We start from the raw sequence: 16736 nt of genomic DNA on the forward strand, positions 1-16736 counted from the left end.
CATCTGGGTTCTTCAAGCCATGAAAGAATATAAATTTCTTTTAAAATAAGAGAGGGAGGCCTTCCTTGATACTGTACTTTAGAAAGAGGAAAAAACAAAGGGAAAAAGAAAATGATAATTGTTTTCTCTAAGGCTATTATCTAATGCAAAAGCAAACAGTCTGACTGGAAATCAGCTAACAGAAGGGGATTAGAGAGTAGATCTGAGAGTGGCTTGATTTCTAGCACTGCTGTCTCTTCACACAGTGATGAGACACAGGCAGAGCAGCCAGGAGCTCTCCAGATGGCTAGAGAAAGTGTTTGTCTTGGGTTACTGCAGGGCAGTCTGGACTCTTAAAGCCGGGGAGGCATCATTAGGGAGCAAGTTAGATGTCCACCCAGTAAAAGCGAGCGAAAGAAAGAAAGAGTAGGCAGGCTGCCCGAGAGGGACCACGCTCGCCTATTGTTAACATATACTTGACCCCCACTAACCTCTTCACGACACAGATGTCTCCTACCTCTATCACCTCCCACTGCTTTAAGCCCTCCCCCCCTGCACCTGGGTAGCGGGGCCGGCCCGGCTGCCGGCAGTATGCTGCCTGCCTCGCGCGCTGCCTGCTAGCGGGAGCCGGGCGCAGCGGAGCGGCGGCGGCGCAGCCTCGGGCGGCGGGCTCGGCTCGGCACCGCGCGGCACCGCACCCCCGGCTCGGCTCGGGCTCGCCGCAGGCTCAGCTATGCGTCGGCTGCTCGGGGACAGGCAGAGACCCCGCCACTGACAGCGGCCGCTCCCTGCGCTCCACATCACGTTTGTCTGAGGCGGCGGCGGCGGCGGCAGCAGCAGCAAGGAGAAGGACCTGGGCATTAACTATCTCGACTTGGAGACTTTGCTTTATTTTTGGTTCTTGTCCTTTCCCGTGGAACCAGTAGTCTCTCTCGAGCTGATCCTCCTTTAAAAAAAAAAAAAAAAAGAGCGAGAGAGGGTGGTGGGGGGGGGGGGGCAGAGCAAGCAGCTGGAGTTTCTCCTCAGCTCGTTTTGACTTTTGTGGACGTGGATCATCTGGACTGGGAAGGGAAGCCGCGCGGCGCTGCTCTCCCCTTTCCCACCCCCTCGCCCCTCCAGCAGCCTGGGCTGCCGTCTCTCCCCCGAGCAGGACGGGAACTTTTATTTGCAGCTCGCAGCCCGTGGCGAATGGTGGGCATCTCCGGTCCTCTGCAGTGTGAGTACGGGCGCGGGCAGGGCTGGGCAGGGCGCGCCGGGGCGGGGGGAGCCCGAGCCCCTTTTCTCTCCCTTTCTCCTCTCCCGCAGGGCTCCCCGGGCTCTGAGGGGCTCCCGTGGCTGTAACTAACCCAGGCGGACCGGGGCTGCTGCTGTGCCCGGGCCAGGTTAGCGCTGCATGCAGCCTTACACGCTCTGTCCCCGGCTTACAAACTAGCACCCCGGATACTGCTCAAAAGCTCAGAAACCGAATAACCCAGTTTTGGCAGAAAATAACCCTCCCAGGCATATATTATAACAAAGCGTCAGATTTCTGTCTGGATTTAGGACTTGCCTTTTTCTTTCCTGCCTCTCCTCTCTCCAGGCTCTAGTGGTGGCCAGTGTGAGTTGGAGTAGCTGAAATATTTCTGCAGGGATTGTTTTGTTTCGCTTGTTGTTTCACTGCAATCATAGGTTTGTGCAGCACTGAGAACATCTTTTCGGACTATTTTGAAAGAAATATTTTAGGCGGTGCACGTCTCCTTTAGCTGTACCGCGGTCATGCAAATAGCTTGTTCCCTAAAACGACAGGATAACGTTAGGGATTGCATTTCCAAAACTGCCATACAATGTAACTGTGTCATCTCCTCTGGCTGTGCTGAAGGGTTCGATTCCATAAATTTGCAACAGACCATTGATAAGGGAGATTGGAAAGATGAAAACCATATTCCCGGCCATTTAGACAAGCCTTTGACTTTTGCGGAGTTCGAGTCCTTTTGTTAGTGCCAAAGTTGAGAAATTTGGTTTAGTGCAGGGAAGGATTTTGCCACCCTAGCAGGAGCACTCGTGACTCCGTTTCAGAGTTAATTTATAGCGAACTAGCTGTCGTTCTTGTACTCTGCTCCCTTAGATATTAGAGAGAAACCGAAAGTAACTAATCGGACTCAGCTCTTAAATCGTTCTTGCTCCAACCAGGGGCTAAAATGTTGCTTCCTTCAGTTCACTGATAAGTTTAAAGGAGGGAGGGTGAGGGTATGGGGAGTCGAAGCAGCCTCCCCCTCCTGCCCCCCAGGTTGCAGCCGGAGCCGGGCGCGGCGGGACCGCCCTGCCCGACCGCAGCCGGGGGCTCTCCGGCATCGCCGCTCTGGGGAACAGATGCCTCGAAGCCGCTCGGGTTTCTTTGGGAAAGCAGCCCTCCATCTTCCGATCCACAGCAGGCTCTGCCCGCCACCCCCTCCTACCTCTGCCGTGCCCTAAATCACGGCACGAAGAGGATCTGTCTCTCGCAGCCGCCCGGCCGTGACACCCGGGAGCCGGCAGCTCCCGCCCCGCAGACAGCTCGGGAGAGGGCTGCGATCTGCTGAGTCCGCGGCAGCAAGCCTGACCGAAAGAGCTGCCTAAGTTTTCTACTGACAATCGCAGGCGGGCGGGAAGCGCCTGCCTTCGCTTGCCAGTGCGGCCCCAAGGCGCGCTGTGCACGGCTGCGCGCCCGCCTGTGCGGGCAATGCTGAGCGCGGTGAGGGCACAGCACGGCGCGGCAAGGGCTGGGCGAGAACGGGTACATGCCTCTTAAAATCAGCCTGCAGGAGCTGCCGGCTGTCTCTGGAAAAGCAGCAAGTGCCAAACGCTTGGCTACTGGCGTAGCCCTGGCTAACTAGAAGAATGTCTTGTGAGTCTTGGTATGTACAGCCAAGCGTTTGCTCCAGCAAGTACTCCTGTGCTTAATGTAACGCTGACCCCTTTAACTTTTAACATCGCTTCTCCTAATTAATCTGTTCAGGCCCCAGACTTAAATGGCTGTCCACAGCTGCTGCAAATTGATTTATCCCCTGATGGTGGTCCGAGTTGCTGACCAAAGCAGGATTTTTTTTTCCCCTCCCCATTTTTGGTCTACTAATCTGTTTTGACTTATTTCCTACTTACAGTAATGCTTGCATGCTTTTTGAAGGACTTAGAAAATATCTTCCATTGACATGTAACTAGAAACATAATTATTGTATTTGTAAACACAATATGTTAGGGCTAAGGGTGAGTATAATTTAACTACACCCTTGAAGCCTTACATTTCCGTCTCAGTTTCTGCATCCTGACAAGATGCAATGGAAAGTTTAAATAAGCAACTTTGTTAACTGCAGTTTGAGGCAAGATGTGAAAGATGTTTTTAGAGCTGAATTCTATTGTCCAGGTTTTCTGTTCAGCTTTTCTGTTAACGGCTTAGTGAATCTGGATAGCAGAGAGGATTGAAACTGGTTTCTAATGGTTGTTAAAGCTGATGCTTGACCTTTCCATGGGAAGTCTGAAAACCTCATTCAGTTTATTCTGGGCTGATTTCCTTAGGAAATTCAATATGATTAGGGAATTTCCTTCAGCTCGGCTGAATGGTAAAAAAGTTACTCCATCTTGTTTATGCATTCTGGTTTTAGCACTAGGTGTTTCTGTGGCTCCCCTTCAATAGGAAGATAATAGGAAAAGACATGAGTATGGCTCATTCATAACTGTGAAAATATGAAGTTGGCAAAGGCTTTGTTTAGGTGTGAGATTCACTGCAGATTTGCTGTAAAGGTTTTCAATTAGGAACTTACAATAACTATGTTTGATAATTGATAACTTTCTTAAGGTCAGTTTCACCATACCTGAACCTTCAGTAAAATTGCTACTATTTTCAATTAATGAGTCATTTTCCTTTGCTGTCATGAGAAACTCAATCGTGTATCAGTGCAAGAAAACACCAAACTCCACCAAAAATCCAACAGACTCTTGAATCCGTTCGTGCCTCTGGGAAGCTGGAGCCAGGCAAGGGGTACAAGAGATGATAGCAGGACTTCTTTCTGTCCTGTGCTTGCAGAAGGGTGAGCGGCTGTGTTCTTGAGCCATGAGCATGCTGCAGGGAGACAAGAACCATTCTGTTTGTAATGGAATGCAGACAGCAGTGTTAGGTCACTGCTTCCTGGCAACTGCTGCACAAGTTGTTTTTCTTCAAAGGCTTTGAGCTTTTAAATAGTTTCCAAAATCTTTTTAAGTAAAACACTGCCTTCTACCATTTTTGACCACCTTAAAGTTAACTTGTTTCGTGCCTAAATAATGGACCAGTAAAACATCACACGGTATCTCTCATCTGTGTACGCTTAACACTATGTATGCCTGCGCGCACATGGAGTTTTATACTGGGAGTATTGTTTTTGAAATAATGGGGGAGAAAAATAGCTCCACCTGGAGTGCTGGTCAGTGGATAGTCAGTTCAGGACATTCTTCCCTGTCAAATCCTGTTTCTCACTTCTCTGAAACGAACTTCAGACGACAGGCGTTGAATGTGAAGCTCGCCTCACTGAGGTACTGTGCAGACTGCAAACTCCTCACTGCCAGACGCTTTGGGTGAAATAGGCATCTGCAGTGTTTGCATTGGGGGGTGATGGGAGAAAGGGCTTGCAATTGTCATTTTCAACTTTCAAATCCACTTGCCACAGTCCATTACTGTTAAATCTTTAGCTAATTGAATAAGGATATCAGTATGTTGCTATTGCAGGAGCTTCGGACTTTTGAGATTGAGGGGTGGAGGAGAAGGTCTTGTTCTTTGTTCTGCAGAAACTTGTCATGCAGAGATCAAGAAGACTTAATAGCTGAAATAAAACATGAATTTGGTGTTCTGAAGGGGCCATTTCTCATGGCTTGGCTAAAGAAATGTGAAAAGAAATTGTTTTAATCTGAATACATAAAAAACCCTTGATCCATGTAGGTAGTAGCAGCCTGCTCTTTTTCATACAGCCTTTAAAACAACCTATAACATTAAAAAAGTTGAAACTGACACTGAATTTAGTATAAGTAATGAGAATGTAAATCTTTAAAACATTGGCTTCCAGGTTACATTGTCTTCATGATGTTTCACATCAGAGATCTAAAACAGTTGGTTTAAAAGCTGAACTTTTAAGGCAATGGGTCTTGGTTTTCCACATAGATGTTCCTTTTTAAAGACTTGCTTTTAAAATGCAGTTGTCCTATTCATACTATAAACTTTATTAGTTTAATATATGGTAGCAGAGGAACACACATACATCAGGAAGTAGCAGACTGTGTGGTTTTGTGGATAAAGAAAAATGAACAGCAGACATAAAATCAAAGTCTGCTCTATCCTGTTCTTTAAAAGCTTTTTTTTATTTCCTCCCCTCCAAATTTTCATCTGCAAGACATTGACTTCCATCTTCATTTTTTTCTGCCATTGATATGAAAGTTTCCAAATAACGTTTAGACAACAGTGGACATTTTATTAAAGTAAACATTAGTTCAGTATAATGGAGGTAATTGTAAGTGATAAGAGCAGAGCAGGTTATCTGTGTGTTGTTTAAACAGAAGGAGCTATTTTGCACCATTTCCAGTAGCCATCTGTAGAGGAGAAGGGTTTGCACCTGTCTGTCCGCACTAATTATAGATTAGGTCCAAAGAAATGAAATTCGAGTAGCCTTTCTCTTAATGAAATCCATGGTGATTTTATTGTAAATGTGTTTTGTGTACAGACAGTGATGGTTTGTCTGTGAGTAAAATAAATTGCTGTATGGCTGTTATGTACTTGTAGTTGTAAAGCAGGATACTGCTGCATTAACAAAGGTCCTGAATAAAAATGCACTGCTCCATTTAAGTCCTAGGCTTCAGTGATGTCTCTAGCTGGGCTTAATCAAAAAGGTTCACTGTAGGCACAGTTATTTAGGGGTATGTTTCAGGGTAGACTTTTCAGTTATCATCACTTTCATGTCAATGTACTGGCATGTAGGTGGTCCTTTGCCTGAAATATGAGGCAGAAATGGTTTCATGTTAAATATGTACACACATATATGCAGAGTGTGTCAGAAATAGTTTCCTCTGGTATATCCTACATTATTAAAAAAAAGTGGAAAGAGTGAGAAATGCATTCTGAAGTAAAAGGTCACACGAATTTCTACCACATCTGTTTATAGTAATTATGAACATAATTAACATAAGAATTACAAGTGAGGTAATGACAAGCTGAGCTATGAGATATTATGCCGTAATAGTCATATGTTGGAATTCTCACATTATAGCACACTAGAATTCACATATTCAATGCAAGAAAGAAAATGTTAGATTTTTATCTATTTTAATGCTTCAAAACTTATCTGCCTGGGGCAGATGGACTTTCCGCTTTAGAGGAAGGTAACCCATTATTACAAGAGAGTCAGTTGAAATTAAGATTTCTAGCCTGCAGCTTGGACTTTGAGACAGCTGTGCTTATGGAACGCCACTTCTGTTACACATTTGTATTCTGATTGTATTTATTTTATTAATGCACATTGTTTTATTTTAAATGTGTTTTCATAGCAAACTGTTAACATTAGGAAGAACCCTGGATTAGTTTTTTTTTTTTTTTTTTTAGAATTTTGTGATTTGAGCAATAAAAGTATGGTCAACATAGACATAAGATGCACATGGTGGCTCTGCAAGATGAGACTCTGACAGATCCTAAATTAGTTCCTAAATCATAGCATGATATGTATGTATTTCAAGGAAAAGCTCTGTAACAGAAATACCAAAAAAGAGCAGTCTCTCATTTGTGTGTAATAGTTTGAAATAACATATGCAGAAAGAAATCTGTATTACCTTGCAGGTTGAATTAATTAATAAGTCACTTTTCTTTAGAAATGCGTAGAACATGCCATTGAGTTTAGAAGCTAAGGTTTCAAACAAGTTGACTAACTTTTGTAATATGACCTGTCTGATTACCTCTAAATATGGTTGTCACGCAACTGACAACTGGAGGAAGTTGAGGGAGAAGTGGCTCTTCAGGGTAAAAATACTGGCTGAGGAATGCATAGTAAATTTGACATGTGAAAATCAGTTTGCCTTCACTGAAAAATCAAGGTCCTGGTTTTGCGATAGGTCTTTCCAAGGCTAAACATATAGAGTGGTTTATGAAAAATAATAAAAAAAACCCCTTGTGCTATGTCTCAGTGATACCAAGAGGTTTTCACATTATTGGATTAGTGGAGGATTTGTGACAGACCCCTTTTTTATCTGACATTCATTGCGGTGACATGATTTTCACACACATGCCCTTCCCCCATCTAGGTTCTGGTTTTCACTTTGTATTATGCGTCAAATTCCCTTTATTCCTTTTCTTGTGGAATAAACTGCTATCTTGGACAAGTGATTTTGGAAGGAGTTTTGCAGTTGAACAATGCCAGTCTCACTTCAGCGTGCTGTCATTGTCCTCCTCCCTCCTTCGCGGTTACTCCTTGGCCGACTGCAATGGAGATGTGTTTCCTAACAAATAGGTGTTGATTCCCAGGGAGAAACATTTTAGAAATTTTAAAACCCGAGCACATAGAGTGCCTGGTGCTGGCATAGCTATTCTGCTGGCTGGCTGTGCTTATGGTAGGCAGATAGGCTGCTTTGCTGCCCTTTCCATGCCTCGTGCTAACCCTGTGCTCTTTGATGGATCCCAGCAAAATAGCCCCTCAGTTTTCACAGAACCTGACTTGTGAAGTATAGGGATCTACTCTTTATCGCTCATCCTCTGGTGAATGATGCCACCACTTTGTAGCAGCAGTGCTGTGTTCAGGCCCTTATGCCAACCGTGACAATGAGCAGGCTGGATTAGGTAGGAGCTTGGCCAAACTGGGAGCGGGTACAGTCTGTGACTGTACTGGGCCAGCGGCCGCCGTGCTCCGTGCGGGATGTAGGTATGGTCTGTGAGGGGGGAGCCGGGCTGCAGCAGTAGGTATGGCCTGTGAAAGGAGAGCCGGGCTGGAGGCACTCACAGGGACGATCGCCTTAGTGGGGGTGGCGGCGACCTCCGGCAGAGGAGCCTTGGGGAACCAGCGCTGCGCCACTCCTGGCAGGGTCCTTATCCCGGAGAGGTGTTGGGCAACTTCCAGGGCCGGAGCCGGCTCGGACGCCGGCCAGAGGGCAGGCACACGCAGACCTGGGCACCGCCGCCTTCTCCCCCGGTGGGCGGCGCGGAGGTGGCGCCTCTCCTCGTGCCGGGCGCGGCCTCCCCGGGGACCCCGGGCCGGCTCCAGCCCCGCTCCCGGCCCCGCTGCCTTGCACATCCTCCAGCCGCCATCTGGGCCGCGCTGATACCGTAATCGCCCCGATGCACGCCGCCGTGCCGCCCCCCCCGCGCCGGCGGGGCCGCGGAGCCGCGATGCTCCGTCCCTGCGCCGCAGATAAGACGCGAGGCGCGTGAGGCGCACAAAGCTCGGGCCGCGCCGGCGCCTCCTCGTCCCTCCCGCCGCCGGAAGGTAAAATCTCCACCCGCGGGCGGGAGAGGCGGAGAGGCGGGCGGGGGGACACCCCTCGCCGCCTCACAGCGCCCGGCCCGGCCCGGCCCGCTCCGGCTCCCTCGGCGCTGCACAAGTCGATAGGCGCGGGGAGAAGTGAAGATATAACCACTTATTATCTCCCCCCGGAGCGGGCGGGGGATTTACGGGCAGAGATTAGTCGGCGGGGAGACGGGATCTGCCTTTTGTTGTGCTGCCTACCCCCGCCCCCGGGGAGCGGAGAGGGGCTCGCCTCCCGGGCTGCCCGCGGGGAAGGGAGGAGGTGGCCGCAGAAGGAAGGTGGTGACTGAGGGACACCACTTTAAACACAGCCCAGAGGAGCAGAGAGTGCCGTGTCTGGGTGTCTGGCGGGACGGGGTGAAGGAGCCCCGGCCTGGGGTGGCAGCGGGGCCGAGAGGATGTGACAGCCCCGGCCTGTCACGCCCGGGCACCCACTGCTCACACCTTGGGGGGTTTCAGTGAAGGCTCCTAACTTCCAGAATCACCACAGAGAGGATGACACCGGGCTTCAGGAAAAGTGGCTTCTTTGCTTTTTCTTTTTTGTTGTTTCAGATGGACTTCTGGTGGTGCTTTTTAAGTTCTCTTCCAGATTAAAATGAATTGCACGCTCAGTGCGTGCACGCACGCTGCTTTAGCGAACGGCTTTATCAGTGGTCATATCTTAAAGCAACATTAAACAATTACCTTTATATTTAAAAGTTTGAAATATTTATACTGCCGTTTCACTTTGTCAAGTGTTTGCACAGATAGATATATAGATATGATCTGGTAACTAAAAGCCTAATTAAAATTTGTTTAAAGCCAGGGGGGCATGTATTCTTGTTGACAGCAGCAGATCGATAGGGTAAGACAATAGAGCCCCATTATTTTACTTCCATTGACTGAACATATTGACATTTCAAGTTTGCGATTGCCTCAGTGAGCATGATGAAACACTGAAATTCATGAACCAACTGTCTGGAGTGGCACATATATTACTGTATGTCATCTCTGCCTTCAGGTTACCTTATCACTGAAGCAGAATTGTAATGGATGGCAGCAGAGTACTTCAGGGGGGTGAGGGCTCTATCCGTTAAGAAGCTGACACATAGCAGGTTTCAGGAGTATCTTTAATTACACCTAGAATTATGTACAAAGGAAGATGGTCCTTGTTACCTGCTGCTGAGCTTCAGAATTTACAGGCACAGAAGCAGATGGGATAACAAGGTACTTATGTGTCATTTTTTATATACATGACTTGATACCTTTAACTTTTGCAGGAGCCCAAGGATTTCTGGTTGTGCTGTTTGCATGCTTGCCATGTTCACCAATGGCAGCATCTCAACCCAGTCTTGATGCTCAAGTTCTAGAGCATCTGCTAGACCTTCTCCCAGTCTGAAGACTGCAAAGGAAACAAAGAACAACTTTGAAATAAATAAATGCCCTTTGAATTTCTCTCCCCTCAACATGTTCAAACAACAGTGCTCAGAGAATTCAATGCAGTGAGACTATAGCGGAACGAAACATACATGCATATATGTATATCTATATATATATATACACACACACACATTTTTCCTTGCTATAAGCACCATAAAAAGAAATGTCTGTGCAATATGTGCACATGAATGCATAATTGTATATATCAGTTTATATGATTGCATATAAATGCGTTTATAAAGAAGACCCCTGTCTGCAGAGCATGCAATGTGTTTATTATTTCAGAGGCTTTCACATCATCTTTAAAATCTAGCTGACTGTAGAATGAAACCCATCAGGCTAACGCAGAGATAGAGACTCAAATTAATTTAAAGCAGACAAAGAGCAAATACAGAAGAGCTGTTACGATTTAACTAATTTTTAAAAGTAAGTGGACTGAAAATATAAAATGTATTTTGTGTGCCATCTACTCAGCAATTGTTGCCATCAAGTGGACTGCCGATGCCCTTTAAGATGGTAAAAAGAAAACTAGTCCTTTATACCATTTTCCTGAAAATGTTAGGTTTCTGTTTGATCAGCAGGTGCTGTTGAGATGAAAGCCATGTGTAAATTTTCAGAAGGCCAAAAGTGTCAATTCAGAAAAGGAAAGTGATAAGAGAAAATGCAATCAGTTTTCCTGTTTTCAATTTGTGCAGGATTTGAAGAGCTGTTTTGTTAAACTGCTACATCTGCTCCAATATGAATATTGAACTACTTCCACTAAAAATAACACCCTATAATTTGGAAGCCATTGCAATCTTTTGTTAATGCAAGTGGGTTATTTGAAAAAAAATCTATTCTGAAAAATCTCCTGCCTAATGTGCATTTTTGTTTATTGGCACTTTTATCTTCAGCAGATAAAATGGCATTATGCAATTAGGACCATATCTATTTGAACTGGAAAAATGACACTGGATAGCTGAATGCCACTATGTTGATAAAAGGATTTAACTCGTACTTTTAAAATAATTTTATTAATAAACTATGATTGTATCTTAAAATGACATGTGGCTGTTTCCCCTTTGCAGCAATACAGCTTTACTTACTACTGAGGACCTTGAGCAATGTAAAGGATGTTCAGTATATGACACAACATTCTTTGGCTTGTTTCATTCCTGATATACCGGCAAATCTTAAGTTTGGGCTCATCAAGGATATTTTAGTTAATGGGGATTTTGGTGTAAGTTTTTCCATGGTAAATGAAATGATGGAGTCTATTTGAATGCATATATACAAAAATAATCATGGTTGTGGAGCTGCTAATCCGAGTAAGTTCTATGACTTGAAAAGCATAGTATTAGTAGAGCATACATTTTCTATCATAAGCATCTCTGGAGAACATAACACTGTTGCTTTTTAATTAAAAAAGAACAAAAACGCCAACAAAACCCCCCGACAAAAACCTAATGGAAAATGATATGTGTTTGTTAATTTTATAAATAAAGATCTAAATGAAGAAGGGATAATTCACTGTTACATCTATGGAACCCTGTGTACATAACATGAGTAAACGTGTAGAATAGAATGAGAGCTTTTATTGCTTTATATCAACATAGCGAATTACCTGGTTTTAATATTAGAATGGGCTTTAGCTGTTGAATTCTAATCTAATCTAGTAGTCAGGAACTAATTTTTTTGGTGGGTATCTGCATGGGAAAAGGCCTTGCTGATGCTTCTGTTTGGTTTTGCAATTGGATTTGTACACTTTTGGCCTTGGGGGATTTTCCTCAAAGTGATCTACAGATCAGAAATAATTAAAATTCAATAAACTGAAATTTAAATATAGAATGGATTCTGTGTGAGATCCGTGCTTGTGGTAGGTTGTCTAGAAGTCTGTGGCATGTCTACTTTATAGTTTGTATTCCCCAGCATAACTGCTTGCACACATGTGCATAAATTTATGTTGAATGACAGAGGGATAATTATTTATACAGATTTTATCCAAAACTCTGTGCTCTCCTGAAACATAACAAAAAGCCTCCCTCCCCAGAAGAGTGTTTACATCCCGTGACAGTCACTAGATTCAAATCTTCTCAACATGAAAGTTGTTTCCTTTCCTCCAAACCTTCTTTTCCCCAACAAAGCTAACCCTGTTAAACCTCACCTTCTGTGGGATGTATACATAGTTATAGACATATGTACGAGAAGTAAATATTACAGAAAACATGGCCGATTGGGGCAAAATGTCTGTAGCCTTAAATAGCTGGTGATATCTGCCAGCAGCAGGAGGGGCGCTGAGGAGGCCCTACCTCGGCTGACCCGGGGATGTGAGAGCCGTGGGGAGCCTCGCGTTCCTGCTCCGTGCCTACGAGGGGCTTCCTGCTCGCAGATCCTGCCGAGCAAACGCTCTGGCGCGGTGTGTGACAGCAGAGACTGCCTACCTGAACAGTTCTGAAACCAAGGAGCTTTTTACTTGGGTCGTGGGATTTTCTGGTGCTTTGCACAGGGGTTGGGGTGGAGCCCCGCCCCAAAAGAAAGATTATAGCTGCATGTCCAGATTTTCTTATCTAAATGTTCGGAACACATTAATGGGAGTGTTCTGTTTTCTTAATCTTTGCCAGAAATACTGCATACAGTTTTGCTGTTCCTGTTGAATAGTTGCCATATTTAACTCCACTGGTTGTGAATGGAAATGTGAATACTGTAATGTTCCCTCTTGTTTTTTCTGTAACACATTTTGGGATGCCTGGAAAAGGAGGGCATCATTTAATAGAAGTTCTGAAACTTGGGTTTGTTTATATGTAGTTTTTGGGCATGTGTTGACTTATTTAAGGGATATGTTTTTATACTCAGTATTATTTCTTGAATGTAACATCTGTGAAAGTACAGTTGTGTTGTACAGAACTGTACAGCAACAATATTCCTGCCTGATCCCACATTGTAACATGCTGATTTGTGATCCTCATGGGATAGCTCATGATTTCTTTAATCATTTTGGAAGGCATTTGATTAATTTTTATGTTTATCAAGACAGGTATGCTCTGGCTCTACTTATAGTAAAGTAAATGTGCAAGGTTCATGGAGGATAGATAATAGGTTCTTTTGGAATTTAGGTTGCAGACTGGAAAGACAGAAGACTCCACCTAGTGGAGTGGAATTAATATGCACATGGTGGCAGGCAGTGGTGTGTAATAAAATAGGTATCATATATGGAGACCCAAGTTGCTACAGAGAGTAAAGCCCAGGAATTCAGACAAGCATCTGAGGCCATCTATGACCATTACAAATTGTACCAGGCTGTAGTTACTTTTGGAGCTCTAGGAGGGTTATGTGTGTCTGCCATGTTGGATGTTAATATGCAGTTGCATAAGTAGTAGGCATTGCCAGATTTTTTCTTTTGTAGTGCCTTATATTTGGAGATCTGCTGTCTACATTTTTTGATTTCTGATGACCCCACAGGTGCCCCTTTTGGTTGTGGCCCAGGTGTCATTTTAATACCTTGGAAAAAAAAAAAGGACCAACAATTCAGCCCCTCAAAAATCCCCACTTTTCCCCCACAATTGCTTATTTTTCAGAATACCTTTTCTAGTTTTCTTCTTTTACTTCGGTAATGGCAGTATCAGAATGTTAGTTCTGAATGTTACCATGACAGGTTGTGTGGCATGTTGACTAAGGCTGTGTGTGCTTTCTGGGAGTTACAAGGTTTAACAAACTCTCTGATGAAGCATCAGATTATAGGGTTTTGTGCCTGTGCTTTACTGTCCCATTGGTTTGGTCACGTTGTGCTACTGGGATGTAGTAAAAAGAATTTTAAAGCTGGGATGTGAGTGAACATCCATCCTGAGGAGCTATTGTCCTGAAATCCTCTTGGAAAATGCATCCTAAAATTGAATCACACATGCATTAGATAAATTCAGGAAGAGAACTCCCCAAGACCAGCTCAGGCTTTGACAGCGAGAGGGTGAGGCTGTTGCCAGAAAATGGAATGATTAGGGTGCAACAGAGGAGACAAAATGCTGCAAAGGATATTTGGGAAGAGTGCTCCAAAGGAGCACTTCCATTGAAATCCAGGTGGGGTTTGTTGCCAGAGCCATTAAAGCATAATGGTGCCAGAAAAAGCTGCCAACAAATGTGGGAATAATGACACCTATGGGTGTGCTGTCAATGGATGGTACTGCCAGGATGATTTTTTATTTTATTTTAATGGTGACATTGCTAAAAGTATTTAAGGGTAATGTTATAGGAAGTGTTTTAGTGAGTGAAGTCACTGAGTTCCAGGAACCATTAAGCAAAACCTGTTTCATGACTCTACTATTTATTATTTTAAAGCTTGATGGCAAACCACTTAATGCTGGAAAAGCAGGCTGCAACCTGTATTAAAGCATGCTACAGGTGGACAAGGAAACCAACCTACTGAACTGAATAGCCCAACGTAGTTTCTGAATGTTGTACACATTTCATGTGCACCATGATAAATTAATACAACTCCGTGGATAGGCAGAGCTTGTAAACATTGAATGAAATACTGGAGCTCAGATCTTACGTGGTACTCCCATACCTAGTTCTCACTGAAGACAGTGTTTCTTTAGTTAAAATGCCAGTTTGAAGAGCTGGACCTTCAGGATTTCTGTGCTCCCATCTCACATCTGTGATCTTGACAATACTTTTTTTAAATTGGTTCTCAGACGTAGATCTAGATCTCTCCCTAATAAAATGGACTAACTCAGGTCTCAGTGTAAAGCAAGGGCATTCTTTTTGAATTGTAAATCACTGACTTACCTGACAAGACTGCCATATAAAGGAGAGAAAAAACCTATTCCTTCCATAATAATGCTTGCAGATCCTTATTGAGTCCATCGGGCCAGGATTCTCAACTTGTGTATCCCAAGATTTGTTTCAAATTGTGTTTAAGCCAGCTGCCTGCCCCAGACTTCCAGAGAAGTTCAGAGCTACAGTAAATACCAGCTACAGTACTTAGAAGGGGGGATCAATGTGTAATTTTCCTTCCACATTCTGGGATTGATTGGTCCCACCTCTTCAGCTGGGGAGCTTCTGATGTTAATTTCTTTTTTTTTTGTTGTTGTTTGTCTGTTCATTTGTTTTTAAGTCCAGGCCCAAATTTCACTGTCTCATACAGAGCTATTATTGGCCACTATTGTTTTTATTATTCCATGGCTTCCCTGGGAAGAGAAGGATGGGCAGGACCTCAGTGACATTGCCAGAGCAAGTCATCAGTAGCCATGTCTGCCCCTTAGGAGGTCACAGGAAACAGGTGGCTGTGTTAATTGTCATCACTCCCAACTCTTGTCCTTCCTGGAGGGAATTTAGAAGTGGTCAGGAAGTGTCAGGCCTACTGTGTCCCCCCAGGTTCACTGCTTCAGGCATTCATAATAATTTGAGGTATGTGCCAAGCAAGGGAGACTGTCTGGGAATCCTTATTGTCCATTTTAAGCTGAGTGGCTACCTGGCTGGGAGGGCAGAATGCTGTTGCTGCAGAGTATGTTTGGGATTGCAGCTGGAATCCAGCAGAATAACAAAGAATTCTATTAAAAATTTATTTCCCTATCATACACTGTTTTCCTTCTTTCAAGATATTCATAAAAAGTCCTAGGTAAGCAAACTACAAAAACTCAAGAGGTGCATGAAATATTTCTGGAAACTGATCCACTTTTATCGAGTGAGTTGAGGATGGAGAATGTCAGTGCATTTTCTGCTTAGGCCAGTTGTAATTGTCTTTGTTGCAACTGCACCATCAGTAGCCATGATCTCTAAATGACACTCAGTCCTGTGCTTTGGAAAATCAGTTCGGGTCTTGCTACTTTATATGAGCTTCTTGTTAACAGCTTGCTTGATTTTTTTTAGCAGTGAAGGTGCACAGCGTTGCTGAGTATCTCACTGCAAATGTGAGTGTGCACCCAGTGCTGTAAGCCAGATTTTGAATTACCAGTAATGTTTCTTTGACGTGTCTTTTGTAAATCATTCACTCATGTTGGAAGTGATGTGAGTTAAGTAATAAATATACTAGTTATTTATTTGCCATATGCATTTGGGGTGAAAACTGAGCTTCTGCTCAGGTGTACTCTTGATATTACTGAGACTACTTGACTAAATAAGGTGGGCTGCAGGATTATGTGGTCGGTGAATCACACTGGTTTCTGAATCACTCTTAGAAAATACCAGCCTGAAATGCTGGCAGATAATGAACACATTGTGCTTGGACTGGTACTTTATTTAAAGAATAGCATTTTAAAGTAGAATATTTTTTAAAATGTTACTTTAAGAACCATTTTGCAATTTACTTCCATCAAACCCATTGTACCAGGAAAAATACCTCCTTCAGAAGAGAAAAGGTGTCAGTATTGTGGAAGAATATCTGATTTTTATCCAGCTATTTGCTATTTAAGCTCCCTTCTTTTCAGTGCAAGGAGATCAGCTGACAACAGCAGCAACCAAATCATGTTTGCAGCTGGGCAATTACAGTAGACCCTAAGATCTGCAACTGTCAACCATGAACGCAGATGCCTTCAAAGTTCTGTTTTTCTTCTGTGTGGAAGTCGTTGGCATGGAACAGATGCCTTCATTTTGGAGAAACCAACTGCTGGATATAATTGGTTCTCTCTTGTCTTGTCCTCTAGGGACAGTCTCTCACAGATGAAATTAGATGAGAGTAAAAAAAAAAAAGACACAGGCACACACACTCACACATGACATGAAGCAGGAGTTTTCAGGATCCCTCTCTGTTTTGTCACGTGGAACTGTTTTCAGCTGGAAGATTTCATTCCATTTTTAGCACTCTACACACACACATGATGATGATGCTATATGAAAAACATGCAAATGAAAATATGTATCTGGCCAAAGTTTATTATTAATCTA

At 44.0% G+C, this 16736-nt stretch overlaps 1 protein-coding gene across 4 annotated transcripts in view; it reads left to right on the top strand.

Annotated features, from left to right (window-relative positions):
• Positions 1 to 596: 596 nt before the first annotated feature.
• The window catches only part of RUNX1T1 (RUNX1 partner transcriptional co-repressor 1), a 114718-nt gene continuing 98578 nt past the window's right edge, over positions 597 to 16736 (top strand). For 2 of the 4 annotated variants that reach the window (XM_071421612.1, XM_071421613.1), the window contains exon 1: positions 597 to 1195. Coding sequence is in view for 1 of the 4 variants with exons in the window: in XM_071421613.1 (XP_071277714.1) it covers positions 1168 to 1195 (28 nt within the window). In the remaining 3 variants the exon portion in view is untranslated. Of the gene's footprint in view, positions 1196 to 2833; positions 2853 to 8282; positions 8424 to 16736 lie in introns of those variants that run through there. The other 2 variants (XM_071421616.1, XM_071421615.1) reach the window with 2 other exon arrangements.

Source organism: Agelaius tricolor, unplaced genomic scaffold (genome assembly GCF_023055355.1).
Source record: "Agelaius tricolor isolate 1412-34295 unplaced genomic scaffold, bAgeTri1.0.p SCAF_2, whole genome shotgun sequence".
Classification (NCBI taxonomy): Eukaryota; Metazoa; Chordata; class Aves; order Passeriformes; family Icteridae; genus Agelaius; species Agelaius tricolor.